Raw genomic sequence first — 22730 nt, forward strand, 5'->3', positions numbered from 1 at the left:
TTGTTGTTGTTATGTGCCGTCGAGTCGGCCCCGACTCATAGCGACCCCTCCTTGGGTTTCCAAGGCAGTTATCACTACGGAAGTAGGATTGCCCAAACTTCCTTCCGAGGAGTGGCTGGTGGGTTTGAACCACCAGCCGTCTGGTTAGCAGGCAAGTGTCTTAGCCACTATGCTACCAGAGCTCTAGGCGCACTTTAGTCTCCAAAGAAATATCTTTGCTCTTCAGTACTTGAAAGAGGTCTTTCGTAGCAGATCTGCCCAGTGCAATACGTTGTCTGATTTCTTGACTGCTGCTTCCATTGGTGTTGATTGTGGAACGAAGTAATATGAAATCTTTGACAACTTCAATCTTTTCTCCATTTATCGTAATGCTGCTTATTGGTCCATTTGTGAGGATTTCTGTTTTCTTTATGTTGAGGTGTAATCCATACTGCACAGTGGTCTTTAATCTTCATCAGTAAGTGCTTCAAGTCATCTTCACTTTCAGCAAGCAAAGTTGTGTCATCTGCATATAAAAATGGCAATCCTGATGGCATGCTCTTCTTCATATAGTCCAGCTTCAAGATTCTTTAAGGACATGGAAAAATCAATCACAGATAAGTAAAGCATTACTGAAGAAGAAAAACAAAGTAGGAGGTCTCACACTTCCAGATCTCAAAACCTACTAAACAGCCACAGTAGTCAAAACAGCCTGGAATTGATACAACAACAGACACATAGACCAGTGGAAAAGAATTGAGAGTCCAGAAATAGATCCATCCATCTATGGACAGCTGATCTCTGACATAGGGCCAAAACCCACTTGTCTTAGGCTGAGTTCTCTAGAGAAGCAAAACCAGTAAAGCTTATATATATATATATATATATATATATATATCGAGAGAGAAATTTATCTTAGGAAAATGTTTCACACACTTGCAGAGCTGGCAAGTGCAAGTTCCTAGATCAAACATTGAGCTGGAGACTTTTCCTGACTCACGCAGCTGCAGGGGCTAACAAGCTCAAGATTGGCAGGCAGTATAACAAGCTGCTGACTTTGGTGGATGAGAAATCCAAGATCAGCATGCTCACAGGACAGTTTAGGTGGCACAACAGGATCCAGATCCACAGAAGGTTCCCAAATTTTCCTAGGATGTCCATTTATATGTTGGCGGCAGGCCACACCCCTGAGGAAACTCCCTTCCATCTGATTGGCTGCTCAAAGCATATACATCAGATCTCTTCATGGGAACAACCACCTCACAGCAGCTTAAACCACTCAGAATCATGATCTAGCCACGTTGACACACAACCGCAACTATCACACCATTCAACAGGGAATAGATAGTCTCTTCAACAAATGGTGCTGGCAAAATTGGATATCCATTTGCAAAAAAATGAAACAAGATCTATACCTCACACCATACACAAAAACAAACTCAAGATGGATTAAAGACTTAAATGTAAAACCCAAATCTATAAAGTTCATCAGAGATAAAATAGGGGCTAACTTGTTGTTGTTAGGTGCCATCAAGTTGGCTCTGACTCATAGCAAACTTAGGGGCCCTAATTCATGGCATAAATAGACTATCAACCATAGCCTGAAATGCACAAATAGCAGAAGAGAAACTAGGTGACTGGGATCTTCTAAAAATTTTTATGTGCATCAAAATACTTCTCCAAACGAGTAAAAAGAGAACCTACAGATTGGGAAAAAATATTTGAAATGACGTATCTGACAAGGGATTTACCTTTAAAATTTATAGAAAACTTCCAACACCTCAACATCAAAATGATAAACAATCTAATTCAAAAATGGGGAAAAGATATGAACAGACACTTCACCAAAGAACATATTCAGGCAGTCAACAAATACGTGAAGAAATGCTCACAATCATTAGCCATTAAAAACCAAACTCACTGCTATCGAGTTGTTTCTGACTCACAGCAACCCCTACTGACTTTATATCCCCTAAGGCTGTATATCTTTATGGAAGTAGATTGCCCTGTCTTCCTGCCACAGAACAGCTGGTGGGTTTGAACCACTGATCTTCCAGTTAGCAGTCAAGCCCCTTATCCACTAAATCACCATACTTAGCCATTGTTGTTGTTGTTGTTGTTATATACCAACGAGTTGGACCCATTAGAGAGACACAAATCAAAACAACAATGAGATACCATCTCACTCCAGCAATAATAGCAAAGTTCAACAGGACAGAAAACAACAAATACTGGAGAGGGTGTGGAGAGATTGGAAATCTCATATAGTGCTGGCGGGATTATAAAATGGTACAACCACTGTGGAAAATGGTATGGTGCTTCCTTGAAAAGTTGGAGATAGAAATACCATTTGATCCAGCAATCCCACCCCTAGGAATATATCTTAAGGAAGTGAGACCCAGGACATGAATAAATATATGCACACCCATGTTCATTGCAGCACTATTTACAATAGCAAAGAGATGGAAACAACCTAAGTGCCCATCAACAAATGAATGGATAACCAAACTATGGTGCATACATGCAATGGAGTACTGTGCAACCCTAAAGAATAACATAGAATCTGCAAATCACCTCATACTGTGGATGAACTTGGAGGACATTATGCTGAGTGAAATAAGTCAATTACAGAAAGATAAATATATGAGTCCATTACTGTAAAAAGTCAAGGAAAGGTTTACACAGAGAAGGAAATTTTCTTCGTCGGTTACCAGGGATGGGAGGGGAGTGGAAAGGAGGGAAAATAAATAATAAAGAGACAGGTTTGATATGAGTGAAGGGGTTTAAAAAAGAAAGAAAGAAAGACCATTAGCCATTAGTTTTTGAAGCTAGGTTATGGGCACATAAGGATTCATTGTACTAGTCTTTGTTTCTGTTTGAAATATTTTATATATACATACATAAAAGAGAGCTCTGGTGGCATAGTGCCTAAGGCATTTGACTGCTCACCAGAAGGCTGGCGGTTCAAACCCACCAGCCACTCCTCGGAAGGAAGGTTGGGTGATCTACTTCCATAGTGATACCGCCTCGGAAACCCAAGGAGGGGTTGCTATGAATTTAGGAATGGAACTCATTTGTAATCTAAGGACTACCTGTAACTTGCTTGGCGGGAGTGTAGTGGAAGAGGCGGAGTAGCTAAGCAGTTATGTACAGTTCTGTCCTAAAGTGGCTGATAAAGTGCAACTTTCTTCTGTGTCACGGACTTCGTGGTCTGTTCCCTGATACTCCAGCTACAGTTCTCAGAACACCACGGTCACTCATACTACCCCATACCTTTGCATATGCCATTCCCTCTACCTGGGATATCTTCTCCTAGCTTGTCTACCTGGGATATCTTCTCCTAGCTTGTCTACCATACAAACTCCCATTCATCTTTCAATTCTCAGTTCAAATACTATCTCTTCCATTAAGTCTCCCTTGACTTTCTCAAGCCAGATTGAGACACTCTTCCTCTATACCCATTGTGTCATTATATCCACCCCAAAACCAAACTAAAACCATTGCTGTCAAGCCAATTCCAACTCATGGCCACCCCACCTTTGTGTTACAGTGTAGAAACTGCTGCATGCGATTTTTTTTTTTACTGTACTCTTTATGGAAGCAGATCACCAGGTCTTTCTTCCATGGTGCCACTGCATGGGTTTGAACCGCCAACCTTTAGTTTAGCAGATGAGTGCAAACCATTTGCACTATCTACCCTGCTCTAATCACCTTGATGCCTGTCTCTCCACTAGTGAGATGCCTCCATGAAGGCAGAGACCATGAGTCTTTGCACCAGGCACAAGGCCTGGTCACAAAGGTCACAAGCTAGAGGGCTACCAATATATTTTGGGTGGGTTGCCGTGTTTTAGAAAAATACGAATGGGTTGCTCATATTTGAAATTGGGAGTTTCATATGAAAAGCTGGTGTCCAGCTTTTCTTGAAAAACTGGAAGGCATAGCACACAAGACCTGCATTTCTGTAAAGCAACAATCAGTGGGGGCTGGGGAGTGGGTATGCCTTTGGACGGTGCATAAACTCTCTAGTTTGTCTTGGTCTCCATTAGCCAGCCAGTGTGTGCACATTGCCTTGACCCCTGGAGGATGCTGAGTTTGCAAAAAAGTGCTCAACAAATGGGCTTACCAAATGAATGAACGAATAAATGAGTGAATTAACTGAAGAGAAAAAAACACGGAGAGAAAGTGCAGGAAATGGTCTGGGTAGTGGATAATGTGAATTAAGAAGACTTTTCTATTCCTTTTGGTTGTCCATTCCTAATATTGAACCAGCTAGAAATGGCAAACTGATAGAAGGACAAACATGTTCTGCTTGACAGAACTTCAGAAAAAGAATGCTTTATGAGAGGGGGCCAGGAAGCTTCAAGTCTGTGAAGGAAAAGTCAGGAGAGGAGTCTAGAAGTATAAATACTTATGTTGAATAAATAAATACAACTGGCACTACTGGCATTTTGGGATAGGACAATCCTTCATTATGCAGGTATGTCCTTCCTATTCCAGGACATTTAGTATCTCTGGCCCCAAATAACCATGAAGTTCCCACACATACACTCTGCAGAAGCCAATATCCTTACCATCTTACCAGGCCATCCTAGCATCCAATATGGCACTTATCTCCTGAACCATTCACCTCAATCCATCACTAAGCTCTTTCTTGGCCTGCCCTGCTCTCCCCTGGCCTTGCTTCTCTGCACTGTTCTCTGACCTCCCTCCTGGACAACAATTCACACTCTCTCCTTGATCCACAATCTTTTCTAGTGATCTCATCCAGTTACACCCTAACGACTATGAAACTTGTATTTCCAGGCAAGATTTTCTTCCTGCATTCGAGCCTCATACAATCCAATTGTATGTGACTTCTCCACTTCAGTGACTAGTATACACCTCAAACCCAACGCAGCCAAACCTGAACTCTATCTTCTGCCCAAATCTGATTCAGGTACAGTTTTCCCCAAACCAATGAATGGCAACTCCATCCTTATAGACATTCAAGCAAAAAATCCTAGAGTCATCCTTAACTCTGCTTTTTCTCTCATACCCCACATCCAAGCTGTCAGGAAATCCTGTCAGCTCTACCTTCAACATATACGCTGAATCCACCACTTCTGCCAATGTCCACTGCTACCATCCTGATCTGAGCCACCATGGTATCTTGCTTGAACTCTCGAAAGAGCCTCCTGGCTGGTCTCCCTACTGTACCCCTTCCCCCTACCATCCACGTTGAGCAAAGCAGCCAGAGGGACCTTAAGAAATGGATTCATATAATTCCTCTGCTCAACGCCCTCCAGTGGCTCCCTGTTAAACTCAGAGCGACAGTGTAAAAGGTTGTACTCAGTGTGGCCTCCACTATCTCTCTGTCCTCATCTCCTACTACTCTCCCTGCTCACTTACACTACTCCAGCCACACTGGCCACCTAGCCAGTGACTTTGCCAGGCACCATCCTACCTCATGGCCCTCCTTGAAGGCTAACTCCTTCACCTCTTTCAAGTTTTTTGGTCAAGATCACCTCCTCAGTGAAGCCTTTCCTGATGCTCCCAATGAACTGTGATGCCCTCTCCCAATCCTCCTCATTCTGCTCTATTGTTTTCCTTAGCAAGTGGCCACCTTCTAAATCACTGTATAACTTACTTACCTATTATATGTATTAAGGAGCTCGAAGACAACAGGTTTTGGTTTGGTGGTACAATCGTTAAGCACTCAGCTGCTAACCTAAAGGTCATCAGTTCTAACCCAGTAGCCACTCCACAGGAGAATGATGTGGCAGTCTGAGTCGGTGAAGATTTACAGCCTTGGAAACCCTATGGTTTAGTTCTACTCTGTCCTGTAAGGTTGTTATGAGTCAGTATCAACTTATGGCAGTGGTTTTTGTTTCATTACATGTATTATCTGCCTCCAATCCCCTCCCCACCACCACTAGAATGTAGGCCCCATGAGTGTAGGGATTTTTGTCTGTTTTGCTCACTGCTGTATCTCCAGCACCTAGAACAGTCCCTGGCACATAGTACATCCTCAACACATATTTGATGAATGCATAATTTGATGAATTACACTACTTTGACACCTGGTAACCAGTTGAGCTCAAACCAATATGTCAACTGCCTTAACTCTCCTCACCCCAGGCACAGGCTCTCATGATCATGATCAGCTTGACCTTGAGAGAGTTCTTGACAGTGATGGGGCCACAGTGACTGGTCAGCCATCCAAGTGAAGGAGCCACATCTCTGATTCAGAAGCCCACTATGTGGGTCCTAGAATTTGGAGGCAACATCGTGTATGAGGTTTCCTCCTTTCTCCTGTCTCAGGCTTCCTCCATTAAAGCAGAGAGGGGGACACATGCTGAAAAGAACCTTTGGGATAAAGATATCTTTTACCTTTCCATCGATGGCCTCTTTGGAGAGGAGGTGGCAGAAGACTTGGAGTCCGTGGAGTCTCTCCTGAAATATAGATTAGAAATGATATTGTCATGGTGACATGAGTACTGACTCCTGAGAGAGGCTGGGGGACATGGCCTGCTGGGCTGAGGATGAGGGACGGCAGCTGCCTGGTAGAAAGACCCCCAGATGGTGCTAGGCTGGTTTCCCTCACCTACCCTCCATCAAAATGAAACAACACAAGGGAAGGGAACCAATACCTGCCATGCACTTAATGGATTTTAGGCATATTACATGTTATGTAGTTAGGTGGCATAGTGCCTAAGACATTTGACTGCTAACCAGAAGGCTGGTGGTTCAAACCCACCAGCCACTCTTCAGAAGGAAGACGGGGCAATCTACTTCCATAGAGATGCCACCTCGGAAACCCAAGGAGGGGTTGCTATGAGTCGGATTTGACTCAACAGCGGTGAGTTTGGTTGTTTTTTAACTCTCAGCAGACCTCTCTCCTTCTTGCTGCTGGGGAGGCCTTGGCTAGCTGGAGTCCACGGAGATTGGGATTAGTGGGATTGCCTACTGTCACCCGGAGGTAAAGAAACTGAGAGAGACCAGCTTCAGACTTTCTGGCAGGCACCTTGAGGGGGCAGGTGGAGAGGAAGCATGTGGGCATTGGATACAGATAGAAGAGCTGAGTTAAAATGGCAAGTGAAAACCAGGGAATAAAATGATATGTATACTATGCCTAAAACCTCACAAGAAAACGAGCATCTGGGGTTGAGGGGAGACCTTGAGGGGAAAAAAAAATGTTAACCATTGTTATGTTATGGTGATAGGTATAGAAGTAATACAAGTAAAAAAAAAAAAAAGAAAATTTCCATTTTCCTTTGTAGCTATAATCTTTTTTGGAAGGAGTTCTGGTGGAGCGATGGTTAAAGAGCCCGGCTGCTAACCAAAAGGTTGGTGGTTTAAACCCACCAGCCACTCAGCGGGAGAAAGATGAGGCAGTCTGCTTCTGTAAAGATTTACAGCCTTGGAAACCTTGTGGGGCAGTTCTACTCTGTCCTATAGGGTCTGAATCAACTTGACAGCCATTATATATATATATATAATTTTAAGATATATAATGTAAACTTTCCTTTCATTGATTTTGTAAAATTAGTCTGTTTATACATTCCAACTCCCACTCCCCAACACCCTGCTCTTCTTTTTATTCCACAGCACGTATCATCTTCTAACATAGTATATAATTTACTTATGATGTCTTGTCTGACTACCCCAGACATCCCCAGTGGAAATCCACCAAGGGTAGAGATCTTGGCAAGTTTTGTTCACTGTGCAGACACTGTGTGTGCCAGCCTGTATCCTCTTGGGTGCTCACTCTCCCAGTATACCTGGACCCGAGGGCTTTCTCCCGCTCACTCCTTGGATCTCTGCTTGAGTCATTTCTCCAGGTCAGTGGCAGCAGGCAGGGTAAGCTGGAAGTGCTAGCATGTTAACAGCCCCCAGATGGCCCTCAACTAATGATATCTGGGATCTGGTGGATAAACACCCCAACTTCCTTGGCCTTCAAGTGGGTCAACTTGAGATGTGTTCTCTACTGTCATCTAGAGTTCTCCAATGAGACTTAAACCCTGGTTGCCTAAGGCAGCAAGTTCTTGGGTGGCACAAACGGTTTAGCACTCAGCTACTAACCAAAAGGATAGCAGTTTGAATTCACTCAGAGGTGGCTTGGAAGAAACGCCTGGTGATCTACTTCCAAAGGGTCCCAGCCATTGAAAATCCTATGAAGCACAGTTCTACTCTGATACACATAGGGATGCCATGAGTTAGAGCTGACTTGAGGGCAAGTGGTTTGCCCAAGCCAGTAACCTGAGCCCAAGGGGGATGCAGGCTGGCCACAGACAGTGTCTGCACAGTAAACAAAACTCGCCAAGGTCTCTACCCTTGGTGGATTTCTGCTGGGGTAGCAGGGGTCATCAGACAATAACTACACCCTGTACTGACTTCCTTCCCTTCCCCATATCACTTCCCCACTCCTCTATCTGTGTTTCCTGAAATCACCTCTTAAATAAGCATGTCTCAGAGTCTGCTTCTGGAAGACCCAATCTAATGTATTCATTAATTTATCCCAAGTGCATAGAACAGAAGAGAGTTCTGTACATATCTGCGAACTCAAACAGTACAGAAATGTAAAAAGCACAAAAGTGGGAAGTTTGGTGTTTTTCCTTCCAGGCTTTTTTCTACATGCATATTTAATTTATAACAGATATAATATTTATCTTTAAAAAAGGAGGCAATGATCTGAGTTGTCATCCCAGCCCTCCCTCGGGCAGATCATCCTCTCTAAGCATCAGTTCCCTCAGATGTCAGATGAGGAGGAGAGGACCTATGTCTTGGGGCTGGCTGTGAAGACGACGTTAGATCATCCATGTGTCTAGAACAGCTCCCAACATACGTAAGTCCTCCCAGGCAACTGATGACCCAAGATGATCTCGCTTTCCAGGCTGTGCATGCCCTTCCCCGGATTTCTCACTCCCAACTCATCCTCCCGGGGGTCTGGGAGACTGCAGGTGAGGTGGTCTCAGGGCTAGCCCTGCTTGTTTTATAGACTGCTTCCCTCTCAGCTCCAACCCTGCAGCCGAGCTTGAACCCAGGAAGCAGGCAGCCGAGGGTAAAGAGTAGAGAGAGGGTAAAGGCAGACCCTTATCCGCATGCCTCTCCACTCCCACACTGGCCCTGGGAGTTCGTTCCTCTGCAGGGTGCTTCTGGAGGAAGTGCCCCTTGGGAATGGACAGGTACCATCCAGAGCAGCCAGAATTCCTGCAGCGCGAATGAGGAGGGAAGACACAAACCCCTGCCCCAGAAACCCATCACTTTCTGGACCTTCTTCAATGCCTTTCATTTCAGAACAAGCCAGAAATATTTTGTAGCAATAGCAAATGACCGTTATGAAAGCTGTTCAGGAACATGAAAAAAAAAAAATGCTCAATACATTATGAAGGTAAATTAATGGCAGACAAAGTAGTTCATACACTGCCTACAGAAATGAAGAAATTACGTTTGCAAAATAGACCAGGTCTGGGAGGAAGGAGGAAACAATAAAAGCTGTTTTATGTGTGGAACAACTGTTTCTTACTCTCATTTTAAGTTTCATTAATGTAGCTATAAATCCGCTGCCATCAAGTTGATTCTGACTCCTAGCCACCTTATAGGACAGAGCAGAACTGTTCCATAGGGTTTGCATGGTTGTAATCTTTACAGAAGCAGATTGTCTCATTTTTCTCCCACAAAGTGGCTGGTGTTTGAACTGCCGACCTTTTGGCTAGCAGTTGAATGCCTCAGACAGTGTACCACCAGAGCACCTTAATGTAGTTATGTTGTTGTTGTTGTTGTTATGTGCTGTCGAGTCAGAGCCGACTCAAAGCGACCCCTCCTTGGGATTCCAAGGCAGTATCACTACGGAAGTAGATTGCACCATCTTCCTTCCAAGGAGTGGATGGTGGGGGGAGGGGTTTATATAATAAATCATGAGAATAAGTTATCAGTAAGAAAATGAAAAAGAAAGCTCACCAATTGAGCTGGAGTAGGACCCCTGCCAAACACACTTCTCCCAGCAGGCTGGGGAAAGACTACCTTGCTGTGCTCAGTTACACTTCAATTCAATATCCCAGGGAAATGTTCCAAGATGTTGTAAAATCTAAAATGCTGGTTAAAAACAGTAGGTCCAGCATGCTTCCAATTTTATTTACAAAATATAAATGTACATGTTTATGTTCTTAAAAGATAGAGAGTTCTAAGAGTAGGTATTTGTTTTCTTGTGTTTGATTTAATTTTTTTTACACTAATCACGATTTATTAATGTTGAAATAAATACATGTTTGTGAAAAAGTTTATAAAATAGTAAAGAGAATATACTTATATTTTTAAAAAACATATTTCATCAGTAGCAATGTATGGAAACAAGTCTAGAAGAACGTATATGTGTATAAAATCAGGAGTGTTTATCTCTAGATAATAGGTGACTTCTTATTTTTCCTATTTGTATTTTTAAAATTTTCCATAATGAGCATGCAATTAAGTATAATTAAATAAATATAATACAAAATAGTTAAATTAAAACAATAACTATAATTAATAATATACTATAAATAAAATATTTAAATTTTCAAGGAGAAAGAATAATGTCCATTTTTCAGACCACAATACTGAGTCTCAGAGACTAAGGAGGTGAATAAATAATCAAGTTCAGTCCAGAACTTAGCATTCTGCCTTCCAGATATCTTTCCTGCTGTCTCCTCTCCCACACTTACTCTTGTAGGATTTTTAAAGAAATCTCTAGACTGATCATTTAGTGGGCTTTGGGGATGGAGCAAAGGGAAACAAACACATGTGTTCAGGCTGTCATCTTTACCTGGAGGTCTATACTTTCTGTTCTACAGAATAGTCCCATATCCCATTTGGTCTCCTCTCCCAGTAGTTCAGCCTCTGGTCTTTCACTTATATCTCCCAAGACGCCTTCCTATTCTGGTCCAAGGTGCTCAGAACTGAACTGGGTGCTTCAAACTTGGCCACACCACCCAGAACATGAATTGTGGTCCACAGTGGTCGAGCAATATCAAGTAGACGTTCACTCTGTGCTAGATACCTCAAACAGGTCTAAGCCCTGCTAGCTGAACTTCTAATCCCTTTGACACAACAAAACGCACACACTTCAAAAGTTAAATGCCAACTAGGTTTTCTCCAAGTGGGATACAACTGCAAAATGAAAGTAATAAAACTTTAAAAAAAAAAAAAAAGTTACAGAACCATTTGGCAAGTATTATAAGTGCCTGGCATTTACAATGTTTCATTTTAAAAAGCAGATGATAAAATTAGTAATAATTGTAGAAAATAAGTTAAAGAGAGAAAAGAAAGGAAAACCATACAAAAATACTAAGAGTGATTTGTCTTTAGGTGGTGGGAATGTGGGTGATTTTTTTTCCTATATCTTCCATTATTTCTACAATGGGTTTATATCACTGTTGTTTATTTTTTCAAAATGCTATATTATTTATTCTGATTTTAAGTAATACAGAATCAATGTGAAACAAAGCCCCATCAATACAGATTCTTATATTGTATTATACAGAATGTAAAAATCCTTTTAATTCCACTCCCACAGATACCTTTTTTAAAAAGTTGCATTTTTTTCTTATTTCAAAATTAGTACATATGCATTGGAAAATTTTTAGAAAGACAGACATTAGCAAAAGGAAGAATTACAACAACAACAACAACAATGAAAACTTCTCTCAATCTTCTCCTCCAGAAATAATCATTCTTAATGTTGTGGTGTATATTCTTTTAGTCTTTTCTTTTATATATATACATATATAGGTAGATGATACATCAATTTATTTAATTTTTATAAAGACAGGATCATACTATATAGATTATACTGTACCCAGCTTCTCTTACTATTTAGTGAACATTTCCCCAGGCCATTAAATATTCTTCTATGCTGAGATGCTTCTCAGTGGGGGTACTAATGGCATTTTGGACACAGTAAATATTTCTTCAGTGTGTGAGACTACTCTGTGTACTGCAGAATATTTAGCATCCTTGCCCCCACAGTTATTTTGACAACTAAAAATGAGAGTGGGGTGCTAGAGGTCTATTTCCCTCATGGTTGATTACCATCTCTCAAACATTTGTTTCTATGTTGTTGCTAGCTGGCTGTCAAGTTGGCCCCAATTCATGCCTGCGCTATCCCTATGATTGGTTGCAGATCAACTGTTGTAATCATTTCATTGGTTGATTTTCAGAAGTAGCTCACCAGGCCCTTCTTCCTAGTCTTTCTTAATCTGGAAGCTCCACTGAAACCTGTTTAGCATCATAGCAACACGCACACCTCCATTGTCAGACAGGTGATGGCTGCGCATGAGATGCAGTGGCCGGGAATTGCACTTGCACCTCCCTCATGGAAGCTGAGAATTCTACCAATGAACCCCCATTGCCTCCCTATTCTTTGTTGACATAGGATTTGTTTAAAAACAAATAAAAAAGGTGGAAGATCAAAGTTCCAGAAATGGACCCCCAAGAAGTTAAGTGACCCGTCTAGTCACTTAGGGAATGAAAAACCAAACCAAACCACTTGTGAGTGAGTAGATTCCGACTCATGGTGATCCTGCGTGTGTCAGAGTAGAACAGTGCTCCATGGGGTTTTCAGTGGCTGGTTTTCCGAAGTAGATCTCAGGCCTGTCTTCTACATAAAGAATAAACCAAACCAAAAACCAAACCCACTGCCATCAAGTCGATTTTGACTCATAGCAACCCCCACTGGGTTTCCGAGGTGATAAATCTTTACAGAAGTAGATTGCCCAGTCTTCCTTGAACGGAGTGGCTGGTGGGTTTGAACTGCCAACCTCTGGTTAGCAGTCAAATGCCTCAGGCACTACACCACCAGAGCTCCTTACATAAAGGATAGGACTTACCCATATATCCATGAAGGTTTTTATCTGCTGTGATAGATAGGGCATTTAGGGCCTATCTGAAAATCACGCAAGTTTGGGGAGCACCTTGACTGAAGTGAGCAAGGGGGAACAGGCACAGAGTTGAGACAGACAGCTCTACTCCTCTTGGCAGAGGTCTGGAATCTGACAGAGATTTGAATCCCATTCCATCACACAATAGCTGTGCGATCTTAGGAAATTCTCTGCTCCCCTAACCTTCAGCTTATCATTAAATGGGAACGTTGAGTAAAGAGTTAAGAAAATACTTTCCTCATTTATGGACAAATAAGTTCCTAGTCTCACTGACCCTGGAAACCTGATAAAGGTGGAATGTCAACTGTGTCACCAGGCAACACTGCTTATAGTGAAAATGACCACTGACTGGTAAATTCTGTCTAGACAGGAAGGGCTGTGAATGAACTAGAAATAATTAGTGGAAAATTGAACCTTTTAGCTGCCCTGAAGTTAGTGAATCTTGTAGCTGGGCACAGCCCTTGCCAGGATCCTGGAGGCTTTGTCTGTGGGACAGGGGGCTTCTAAGTCAGGGGGTTCCCACTCGTTGTGGCCTCATTTCCTCACACCTGGGCTGTCACCTGGGGGTGTGTGTGCAGAGACTATATGCGGTCTTCTATGACCACTTGTGAGGCTACCCTGCTGGCATTCTTTAGTTCTGTCCCTGCATCCTTCTAGGCAAAGCTAGTGCCAAGTTTGGCACATTTGGGTTTTGTGGGTCTAACTGTTTGGTTGAGCAAAAGACCCCCAGAGGGAGACAGTAACAATAACCACCTGATGGGGTTGTGAGGATTAAATGCAACCATAGAAACAGAGCTGCTGGCAGAGGATGTGACAAGAGTCAGCTCCCTTCTCCCCACCTCAGAAAAAATACCTGTCTTTGGGCTCTTCCCCTTGCTTTTTCCTTGGTGGAGAAAGGCCTGTCTCTGGCTTCCAATCTGAACAATCAAGTCCTTTTTCATTTTTCTTTGCTTTTTCTCTTTCCTCTCCTTTTTCTCGTTTGGGGAGTCCAGGGGAGTCTGAAAACGAAAGGGTAGTGTTGTCCCTCAACGCAGCCCCACCTCAGCTGAACCCAGTGTTGACTGGGGAGGAAGGAGCAAAGGGCAGGGACTGGGACAGCTGCATAGCCCCCCAATACACACACACACACACACACATACATTTACACATACACATATTCAACATGCATATATGTGTACAACTACATAGTCACATACGGGGCTATTACTACATTTACATACACACCTGTGCATATATTCATACAAATGTGTATACACATAAAAACCTGTTTGCTGAATATACCTGGCTCATGGCAACCCCGTGTATGTCAGAGTAGAACTATGCTCCACAGGATTTTCAGTGGCTGAGTTTTCAGAAGTAGTTTGCCACCTCTGGGTGAACTTGAACTTGGAACCTTTTGGTTAGCAGCCGAGCATTTAATTGTTTGAGCCACCTAGGGACTCTCTGTATATACACATATATACATGTACTATATATACAAACACAAGCATACATGTACTATATATATACAAACACAAGCACATAAATACATACACATGCACAAATACACAAAAACTCACACATCCACAAATGCCTGCATTTGTATACACAGACACACTGGCACTCCCCACTAGCTAACTCCCTGAGCTGGTCCAGAGTTCCCCTGTACTTATTAAGTCATTCAACAAACAAACACTGAGTGCTGGCTGCTATGAGCCAATCACTGTTCCAGGTGCTGGGGATACGGAGGAAGACAAACATGGACCCCGGTTGTCCTGGCCCCTCTCACCTAGCAGCCGCTTCCAGTTTTTGATGAGGACTTTGGCTAAGGACACCACCTCCTTGTCTGAGCAGTGCTTGCGGACTCCGTTCACGGCGACTCCAATCCTGGTTGTCTGCAAAGCGAGAGGTGCAGGGGCTGTTCCGGGGATGGACACACAGGATGCCCTGGGTCAACCACCCCCAGGGCCCCAGCTCTGGCTCATGGCTAAGGCAATAACCCTGATCCTATGCCCTACACTGAGGATAGATAACCCAGGGCTTTGGTGGAAAGCTGAGAAGAGAGGCTTTGGCTGATGATCAGGACCCCTTCCTTTCCTGCCCCCTAGCGTCTTTGAGCCCAAATTCCAACTTAGACAAAGCTCTGGCTACCACAGCTGGGGTGTGTATTGATATTTAAGGGCCAGAAGGTTTCTGGTAAAGTTTGGGAGCTACTTGGTCAACACAGGGAAGACCTAAAAATTGGGGTGGGTTTTTTTCCCTCTCCTTGAATCATTGGTCTCTTAGCTCCCACAGGCCTCAGGCCCTGAGAAATGGGGTGTTCAAGGAAAGCAAACCAGACCCAGAGGATCTGCTGTGCTTGGAAAGCACCCTGGCCCCCACTAGATGCCTTAGTGTCTCCCTCAGAGGTGTGCATCAAAGACTTCCCTTCCCCCAGACCCACCCTTGAGAAATTTCTCATACAGCTGCCCCCCCCCCACGGTTTCCCCCCACCAGGGTCTCTCCCCAGCAGGGCACTGCCCCATGGCTATCCACCCCCACTCCACCTGTAGTAGCTGGATGGACATCTGACAGCTGTTCAGCTTCTTCAGAAGGTCAAGGGCCCCTTCCTGTGGGAGGCCACAAGGTGAGAACTGAGGCCCATGGGCTGTGCACTGGGTTCCAGGCCTCTGACCACTGTGTGGTCTTGGTGGGAGAAAGGGAGGTGAGAGGATGGGAGGAAACCATTCTAGTTATAGGATACAGACAGACAAGGGGTGGAAGGACAGGCAAGGGGAGGAATGGAGAAAAAAGAAGGGAAATTCTGGACCAGACCAGCTCTCTAACCTCACTTCCCACCACTCATCTGGGTTCAATCCCCTCTGAGCCAAAGCGCAGCCTAACTGCTCATTCTGACCTCAGTCTTGTTTCTGCTGTTCCTTTTAGCAGGCACGCTCTCCCGGGCCCCATCTTTCCCTCCCAAGTTAATCATGTCATGGCTTATTATTGGTGCTTGTGTCTCTGTATCCTACTTCCCCTCCTTCCCAACTGTGAGCTTCTGCAGGGTGAGAACTGTGGGCTCTTTTTCTTTTTTCTTTTCTCCCAATACCTTTATCAAGGTACAATACACAAACAAGGTATAATTGGCACATAACACACATACAATAAATTGTACATACAGCAGTTTCATTCTGACGTACATATCCACCTGTGAAACCCTCACCACAATCAAGACACGGACTTATCCATCATTCACAATAGTTGCCTCATGCCCTGTTGTAATTTATCCTTCCTTTTACCCCCAATCCTGGGCCCAGGCAACCGTTAATCTGCTCTCTGTCACTATAAAGAAAACCAAACTCACTGCTGTTGAGTCGGTCCCGACTCATAGCGACCCCTCCTTGGGTTTCTGAGGCGGTACCTCTACGGAAGTAGATTGCCCAGCCTTCCTTCCGAGGAGTGGCTGGTGGGTTTGAACCACCAGGCTTCTGGTTAGCAGTCCAGTGCCTTAGGCACTATACCACCAGAGCTCCTTTCTGTCATTATAGATGAGCTTGTATTTTAAAGGGTACTGTATGGACTTTTTTGGTCTGGATTCTCCCACTCAGTATTGTCATATAATTTTTTCGAGATTCATCCATGCTGCTGGGTAAATCAATATTTCCTTTTTATTGCAGAATAATTTTCCATTGTAGGGATACACCACAATTTGTTTATCCATTTGCCTGTTAATGAGACTTTGAGGTAGTTATTAGTTTGGGGCTATTACAAATAGAGCTGTTATGAACATACATGTACAAGTCTTTGCACAGACATATACTTTCATTTCTCTTGGATAAAGACAACTGCTTTGTCTCTCAGACTTTAGGGCTCAGCATAGAGTCCAGGTCTCCCTGAGTGAATGAATGAGTGAGTGAATGAATGAATGAAGTCGGCAGTAGAAAGTGGGAGAGAAGAGCGGGAGGGGACAAAAGGAGGCTCAGAAGCACAAACCTACTACCAGGTCCCAAAAACCTCTGATCCATTTCAGCCTCTATCCTCCCAGCCCCTTCCTAGTAGCCACCTGAGACTTTTGTCCTGATTGGTTCCCTGGGGAGCCCCAGCTGACTGTGTCCTGTATGCCCTTCCCTGTCCCCCATCCGCCCAGTTCCAGCTGCCAACCCCCACCCTTTCAAGCTCCTGGACCATGATCCAAGAGCTGCCCTCCATCAGTCCCCAGCCTCCTCTAGAACCTAGCTTCACAGGAGTTTTTTCAGTGGTGTATCTTGTGGATATATGTGTACATGTAAATCTATGAACATACACCTCTGCATGTGTGGTAGTTAAGTTGGTGTGTCAATTTGGTTGGGCCTGGTTGAGTGGCTAGGCAGCTGGTGGTAGTTATTCCCCATGATGAGACAGACTAGCAATCAACTCCATGGTAGGACCTACCACAAGCAGCTGAGTAGCTGCTTTAGGGATGTGGTCTGCTTCCTGTATATAAGAAACAGCTTTGGGAATGGTCTCTAGCTTATGGCATGCTCGAACCCTGCATGTAGCCATGTCATTGTTCAGCAGCCTGCCATGCTCTGCCAACCTTGGGACTTTCAATAGACTTGGATTAATGGCCTGTCTTGTGGTTTGGTAACATCAGGACTGTGCTTTTTTGCTTGTCAACCTTGGGCTTGTCAGTCTCAGGAGCCAGTAGTTGTCTGAGTGAAGAAAAGCCCCTAGCTCCAGTGGACTGGGAGCAGGAGGCAGAGCTGAAGCCTAAGGTTGAGGGGCTTTCACCCAGCCCCTAGAGCCTAGGACTTTGAACGTGGACTTAATGCCGCCAAACTGTAAGAGAATGAACTCCTGTTTGTTCAGCCATCCCATTTGTGGTATATTCTTGTCAGAGCAGTACTAGGTAACCAGAACAGTATGTAACATTATGAGCCTACTATGTGCACAGCATTGTTCTAAATCTTTTACATGCATTATCTCATTTAATCTCACAACAGCCCTATGAGGTGTGTACTATTACTATCCCTAATTTTACAGAAGTATTATCCATTTTCACAGACCAGGAATCCAAAAAGACAGAAAGATTAAATAATTTGTCTAAGGTTATATAGCTTGTAAAGAGCTGAGCTGGCATTCAAATTCAGGTCTTTTGGGCTCTACCCACTATGCAAACTGTGTAGGTGTGGATATAGCTCTGTGTGCATGTGTACAATTGTGGAATCTCAGTGTGGGTAAGTGCCATGGTGTGCAGGTCCACGTTAGCAAACATTTCTCTAAGAAACAAACAAACATCTAATTGGTAATATTTGCCAGTTTCGGCAGTGTAAATACTCCTCCCACAGCCAGTTTCAGGCTCCTAACACGATGTCACTGTACTGAAGGAAATACTGGGAAGAGATGTGCAATAGCACCCCATTATATAGTATTTCTACCTTAGAGATACAACAGAAGTAAATAACCTCTAGACCAGAGATAATAGTAAAATGTAGCAAGTTAGGACGTGATGATTTTATAGTATTTTTTATCTTTGTTCTTAATATCATTTATTTAATTGTAAGCAAGCATATACTTTAAATCCTGAAAAAATAATGGCTGTGTTTAACAACTGACCTGTAAAATCCCTGAAGATTTCAACAATCAGCTGTCATAAGCTCTAGCTCCCCAGTGGGTGTGCGCCTCTGTGGGTCACAGCTGTATAACTGGGTCATGGTGGAGAAGAATAAAAGGGGAAGACCCTCAACAAGATGAATTGACACAGTGGCTGCAACAATGACTCAAGTATAGCAAGGATTGTGAGGCTGGCGCAGGGCCAGGCAGGGTTTCATTCTGTTGTACATATGGTAGCTGTGAATGGAAGCCGACTTGATGGCACCTAACAACAACAACAACCGGTTGTAGCTGGGTTCACAAAGCCTTATGCAAGGGTTGCTGGGTGTGCGTCCCTGCAGTCCATATGGGATGTGCACCCGGGGATGTCTGTGGTCCATGTGTGGAGCCGTGTGTTTGCAGTTTGAGGCACGATTGAGTCTATTTGTCTTTTGGGGTGATGCCTGTATGTGTAGGTGTGGCTGTTTGCTAAGTCTGTTAGTTACGTATGTCTGGGCATAGCTATATATTGGGTATGTGTATAGTTGTCTTTGTGTATCTTTTTGTAAATATAATGGTATCTGCAAGGTTAAGTGTGTCTGTCATGTCAGTGCCAGCAACCACAGGTTGGATGCAGGTATGTTTATACTTTCTTGTTTAGCTATTGTGGTGTGTGGCTGCATGTGTGCAGCTGTGTCTGTTGACATGTAACTATGTGCATATGTAGCTGTGACTGTTGGCATACAGCAACACGTTTGGAGCAGTTTCAGCCAGTGTACACTCACAGAATGCAACAAAAACCCTAAGTCCCTGGGACTTCAGCAATTGGCAGCAAACCCCGGGCCTGAGCTGCAACGTGGAGGATCCGTCTCATTACAGGAAGTGTGTCCTCCTCTCCCTAACCACCAATGGGTGGGCCCACTTTCACTCCCAGAGCAGGCCCCACCTTTCTCGGCCAGATGCCTAGAGCTCTGTGCCCACCCAGATGCTGCCAATAGCCCAGGCACAGACGTGGCTACAGACTGGCTCAGTGCTACAGGAGCCCGGTGGCAAGATTTGCATTTCCCTGGAGACAGCTCTGGGCACTTCCACAGAGACACATCCCCAAGGGATACCATTTCCTCTTCCCACTTCAAAGAAGAAACTGAGGCCCAGAGAGGAAAAGAGAGTAGCTCACCTAGGACCATGAGACGAGTAAAGGAGAGAGGTCTCCTCCTTTTCAGCCAGAGCTCCACTTCACCACTCCCCCCAAGCAGCCTTACCCCAGTCTCCCAAGCGTCCCCACCCCTCCCTACCTCACTTCACCCCTTGCACTTCACCCAGAGGCCCAGAGGCTCTTTTCTGGACCAAGCCTGGGGTGAACAAGGGAAAGGGCCGGAGTAACCTGCCTACTTGACATGGAATTCAGCTCAAAAGAGTTGGGCTGGGCTCCACTGCTGGTACCTGGAGAAGTGACCCAGTTGACTTAAGGCTCTGTTTCACTAATTTTGGAGGAATGGGGTGACTTACTTCTCACAATTGGCTATGGAAACTGTGATGGTTAATAGAAATTGCTCAGTGGTGCCCAGGGCACTTGCCATACCTGCCATACCTAGATATGCCTCTGCAGCACCTCTTTCCTTTTCAAGGCTCTATAACTTCCCTTGGGGCTCACCTCTTCCCTAGACTCCTAGGGTGGCAGAATGTGCTGGAGGTGCAAGCCCTGCTCCTGCACATGGCTTTGGGTGGTGGGAGAAGGGCCCCAAGACAGAGTGAGGCTGCCCCTCCCCCCGTGATGCCCCAGGCTCCCTTCCCTTCTCTTTTTTCCTCTGCATGAGCCCAGATCCTGTTCAGCACAAGGATAAGTTTGCTCTGGCCAGGAGACCAGGCTGCCACCAACCAGAGACAAAGATCACGGGGAAATCAAACATTAACTTCAAGCCAGGCCTGCACGCCTGGCAACGGACTGGGGTCCAGAAACCCTAAAGCAGCCCACCCCCCCTCCTCCACCCGTCCTCTTCTGGCCCCCGCCTCGCGGCCCAGGCCTTCAGCTCAGCCGTCCCCGCCCCCCTGAGGGCCATCAGCGCGTGGCAGCCGCCCCGCACCTGTTCGCCCCCGACGCTCAGCCCCTCCCCTGCGGCCAAGCAAAGGGAAAGTTGCAACCAGACCCACTCCCGGCGCCCCACTCAGTCCTTCGCTCCTCTTCTCCAGATCCACTTTTGAGGTACGGGGAAAACGCTGCCCAGCAATTCTTACAAGCTCCAGTTCCTTTGCCCCTTCTCAAGTCCTCCAGAATTCTGAGCCCTCTGCACCCGCCTCCCCTCCCCTCCCCTCCCCTCCCTGCCCCGTTCCCTAAACTTTGCACACGCCGTGCGTCCCAAGACTCTGAAAGTCTTTTTCCAGTCCAAGTCTCGTTGCTCACTTTCCCGGGCTCTGTCCAAGCTACCCAGAGGCCTCTTGAACCCTACATGTCTACAAGACTTGCAAAGCCTCTCCTTCCAGGCCCACACACGACACCCCTGGAGCCCTGGGCCACACACACGCCCACCGCGAAAAGCCCAGCAGTCCCCAAGAGACACTGAGCCCTGTGCAAGCCGCGCCTCCTTCGGGTCCCGAGTCCCACACGCGCCTCCCGGGCGCCCCGCCAGCACGCGCCCCCGGGACTCGCGGGCTCGCCCGCGCCGCGCCTCCCAGGGGCGGGGGCTGTAGCCCAAACTCAGCAACCTCACCGTGTGCTTCCTGGCCACCATCTTCTCCAGCTTTTTGGCGATCTTCAGCAGCTCCTCTTCCTGGCCCATGGTGGCCTGCGACGCCCTGCGGGGCGAGGGGCGCAGGGGCAGTTGTCTGGACTCGGGGGCCAAAGGCGCAAAATTGGAGGACGCGCAACCTGCGCTGGTCCCAAACACACACGACGCGACACACTCGCCTGGTGGGGGCGGGGCTCTCCCCCCACCCGCACACCCCCGGCCGGGCCTCCTTGGAACAAGGGGGAGGGGAGGGGTGGCGTGCTCTAAATATAGACTTCAAGGACTCGCCCGGGCAAAGATTGCCCGCGCTAGCCTGCCGGGCCTCAGGGGAGGGACGAGGCTGCCAGAAAGAGCCCTTCACCTCCGGCCCCTCCTGGGAGGCCGCGGGCTGACGGGACGTTGGAGAGGAGGGGTCTCGGGCGAGCCTGAGCCTGTCGTCCCGCGACACAAGACTCGGTCGGTCGGGGCGCAGAGGGAGCCTGAGGGTACCCCCAGAGCTCTAAGAAAAGTTCTGGACTCCCTCGTCTCTGCACTTTTGTAGCTCGGTGCCCATGTCCCCAAGTGGAGGCAACCCGATGCGCTCAAATCACACGACCGACCGTTACATCTAACTCATCAGCGTTCACTCATTTGTGCACACGTGTTTATCCAGGCTCTTTCCGTTTATAGATCCCAAAGTGCCCACAATTTGCACGCCATCTATTTTGTTAAAGGCGCTCTGGTGGTGTAGTGGGTAAGGCATTTGGCTGCTCAACAGAAAGTTGGCAGTTCAAATCCACCAGCTGCTCAGCAGGACGATGAGGCAATCTACTTCCATGAAGATTTACAGCCTGGAAACCCAACCGGGATTGCTGCCAGTCAGAATCTGCTGGATGGCAGCGGGTTTTGTTCTATGTTGTTAGATGAGGTCTTACACTTCTAACAAGTCAAAGTGCTGCAGTGGGACAGGTGGGAAGACTGTATATGCTGAGTATCCAGAGCTTAGGAGATACTTAAGAATCGTTGAGAAATACTGATCCAGGGAATGGGTGCACTTCATTAATTCAGGGTCAGGCCACAGTCTCCCCAGTGGGATTGGGTGTGTGTCATCTTGGGCAAGGATGGAACACGTAACTGTGCCCCCCTACCATACCTGTGGTAGCTTAGAGCCTAAGGCATTTGACTGCTAACCAGAAGGCTGGCGGTTCAAACCCACCAGCCACTCCTCGGAAGGAAGATGGGGCAATCTACTTCAATAGTGATACTGCCTCAGAAACCCAAGGAGGGGTCGCTATGAGCCGGGTCCGACTTGACAGCACATAACCACCACCACCACCACCACCACCATAGCTGTACACCTTGGAAACCTTACAGGGGTTCTGTAAGAAGTGACTCCATGGCAGTGGGTCAGTTTGTAGCAGTGCACAACCCTCTCCTACTCTTGAAGAGGTGATCTTCCAAGCGTCCTTCACAGGCTGGGGTCTCTCCTTACACAACTGAGTTTAACTTACAGAAAACTATCTTTCTTTGAAAGGGGTGGGGTGCAGTGGAGCAGAAGCTTAAGGACCTGGTGGTTGTTAGGTTTTGAGGAGTGGATTCTGAATCATGGTGACCCCACATGTAT

At 45.8% G+C, this 22730-nt stretch overlaps 1 protein-coding gene across 1 annotated transcript in view; it reads right to left on the reverse strand.

Annotated features, from left to right (window-relative positions):
* The window catches only part of TCEA3 (transcription elongation factor A3), a 69964-nt gene extending 48786 nt beyond the window's left edge, over positions 1-21178 (reverse strand). Inside the window, exons 1-5 of the mRNA XM_042780272.1 lie at positions 21110-21178; positions 15398-15460; positions 14641-14746; positions 13726-13870; positions 6349-6411 (exon numbers count right to left, since the gene is read on the reverse strand). Coding sequence (XP_042636206.1) covers positions 6349-6411; positions 13726-13870; positions 14641-14746; positions 15398-15460; positions 21110-21178 — 446 coding nt within the window. The remainder of the gene's footprint in view (positions 1-6348; positions 6412-13725; positions 13871-14640; positions 14747-15397; positions 15461-21109) is intronic.
* Between the last annotated feature and the right edge of the window lie 1552 nt (positions 21179-22730).

The sequence above is a fragment of the Orycteropus afer genome, unplaced genomic scaffold, assembly GCF_000298275.1.
Source record: "Orycteropus afer afer isolate SDZICR_OR568_19922 unplaced genomic scaffold, OryAfe1.0 scaffold00031, whole genome shotgun sequence".
NCBI lineage: Eukaryota > Metazoa > Chordata > Mammalia > Tubulidentata > Orycteropodidae > Orycteropus > Orycteropus afer.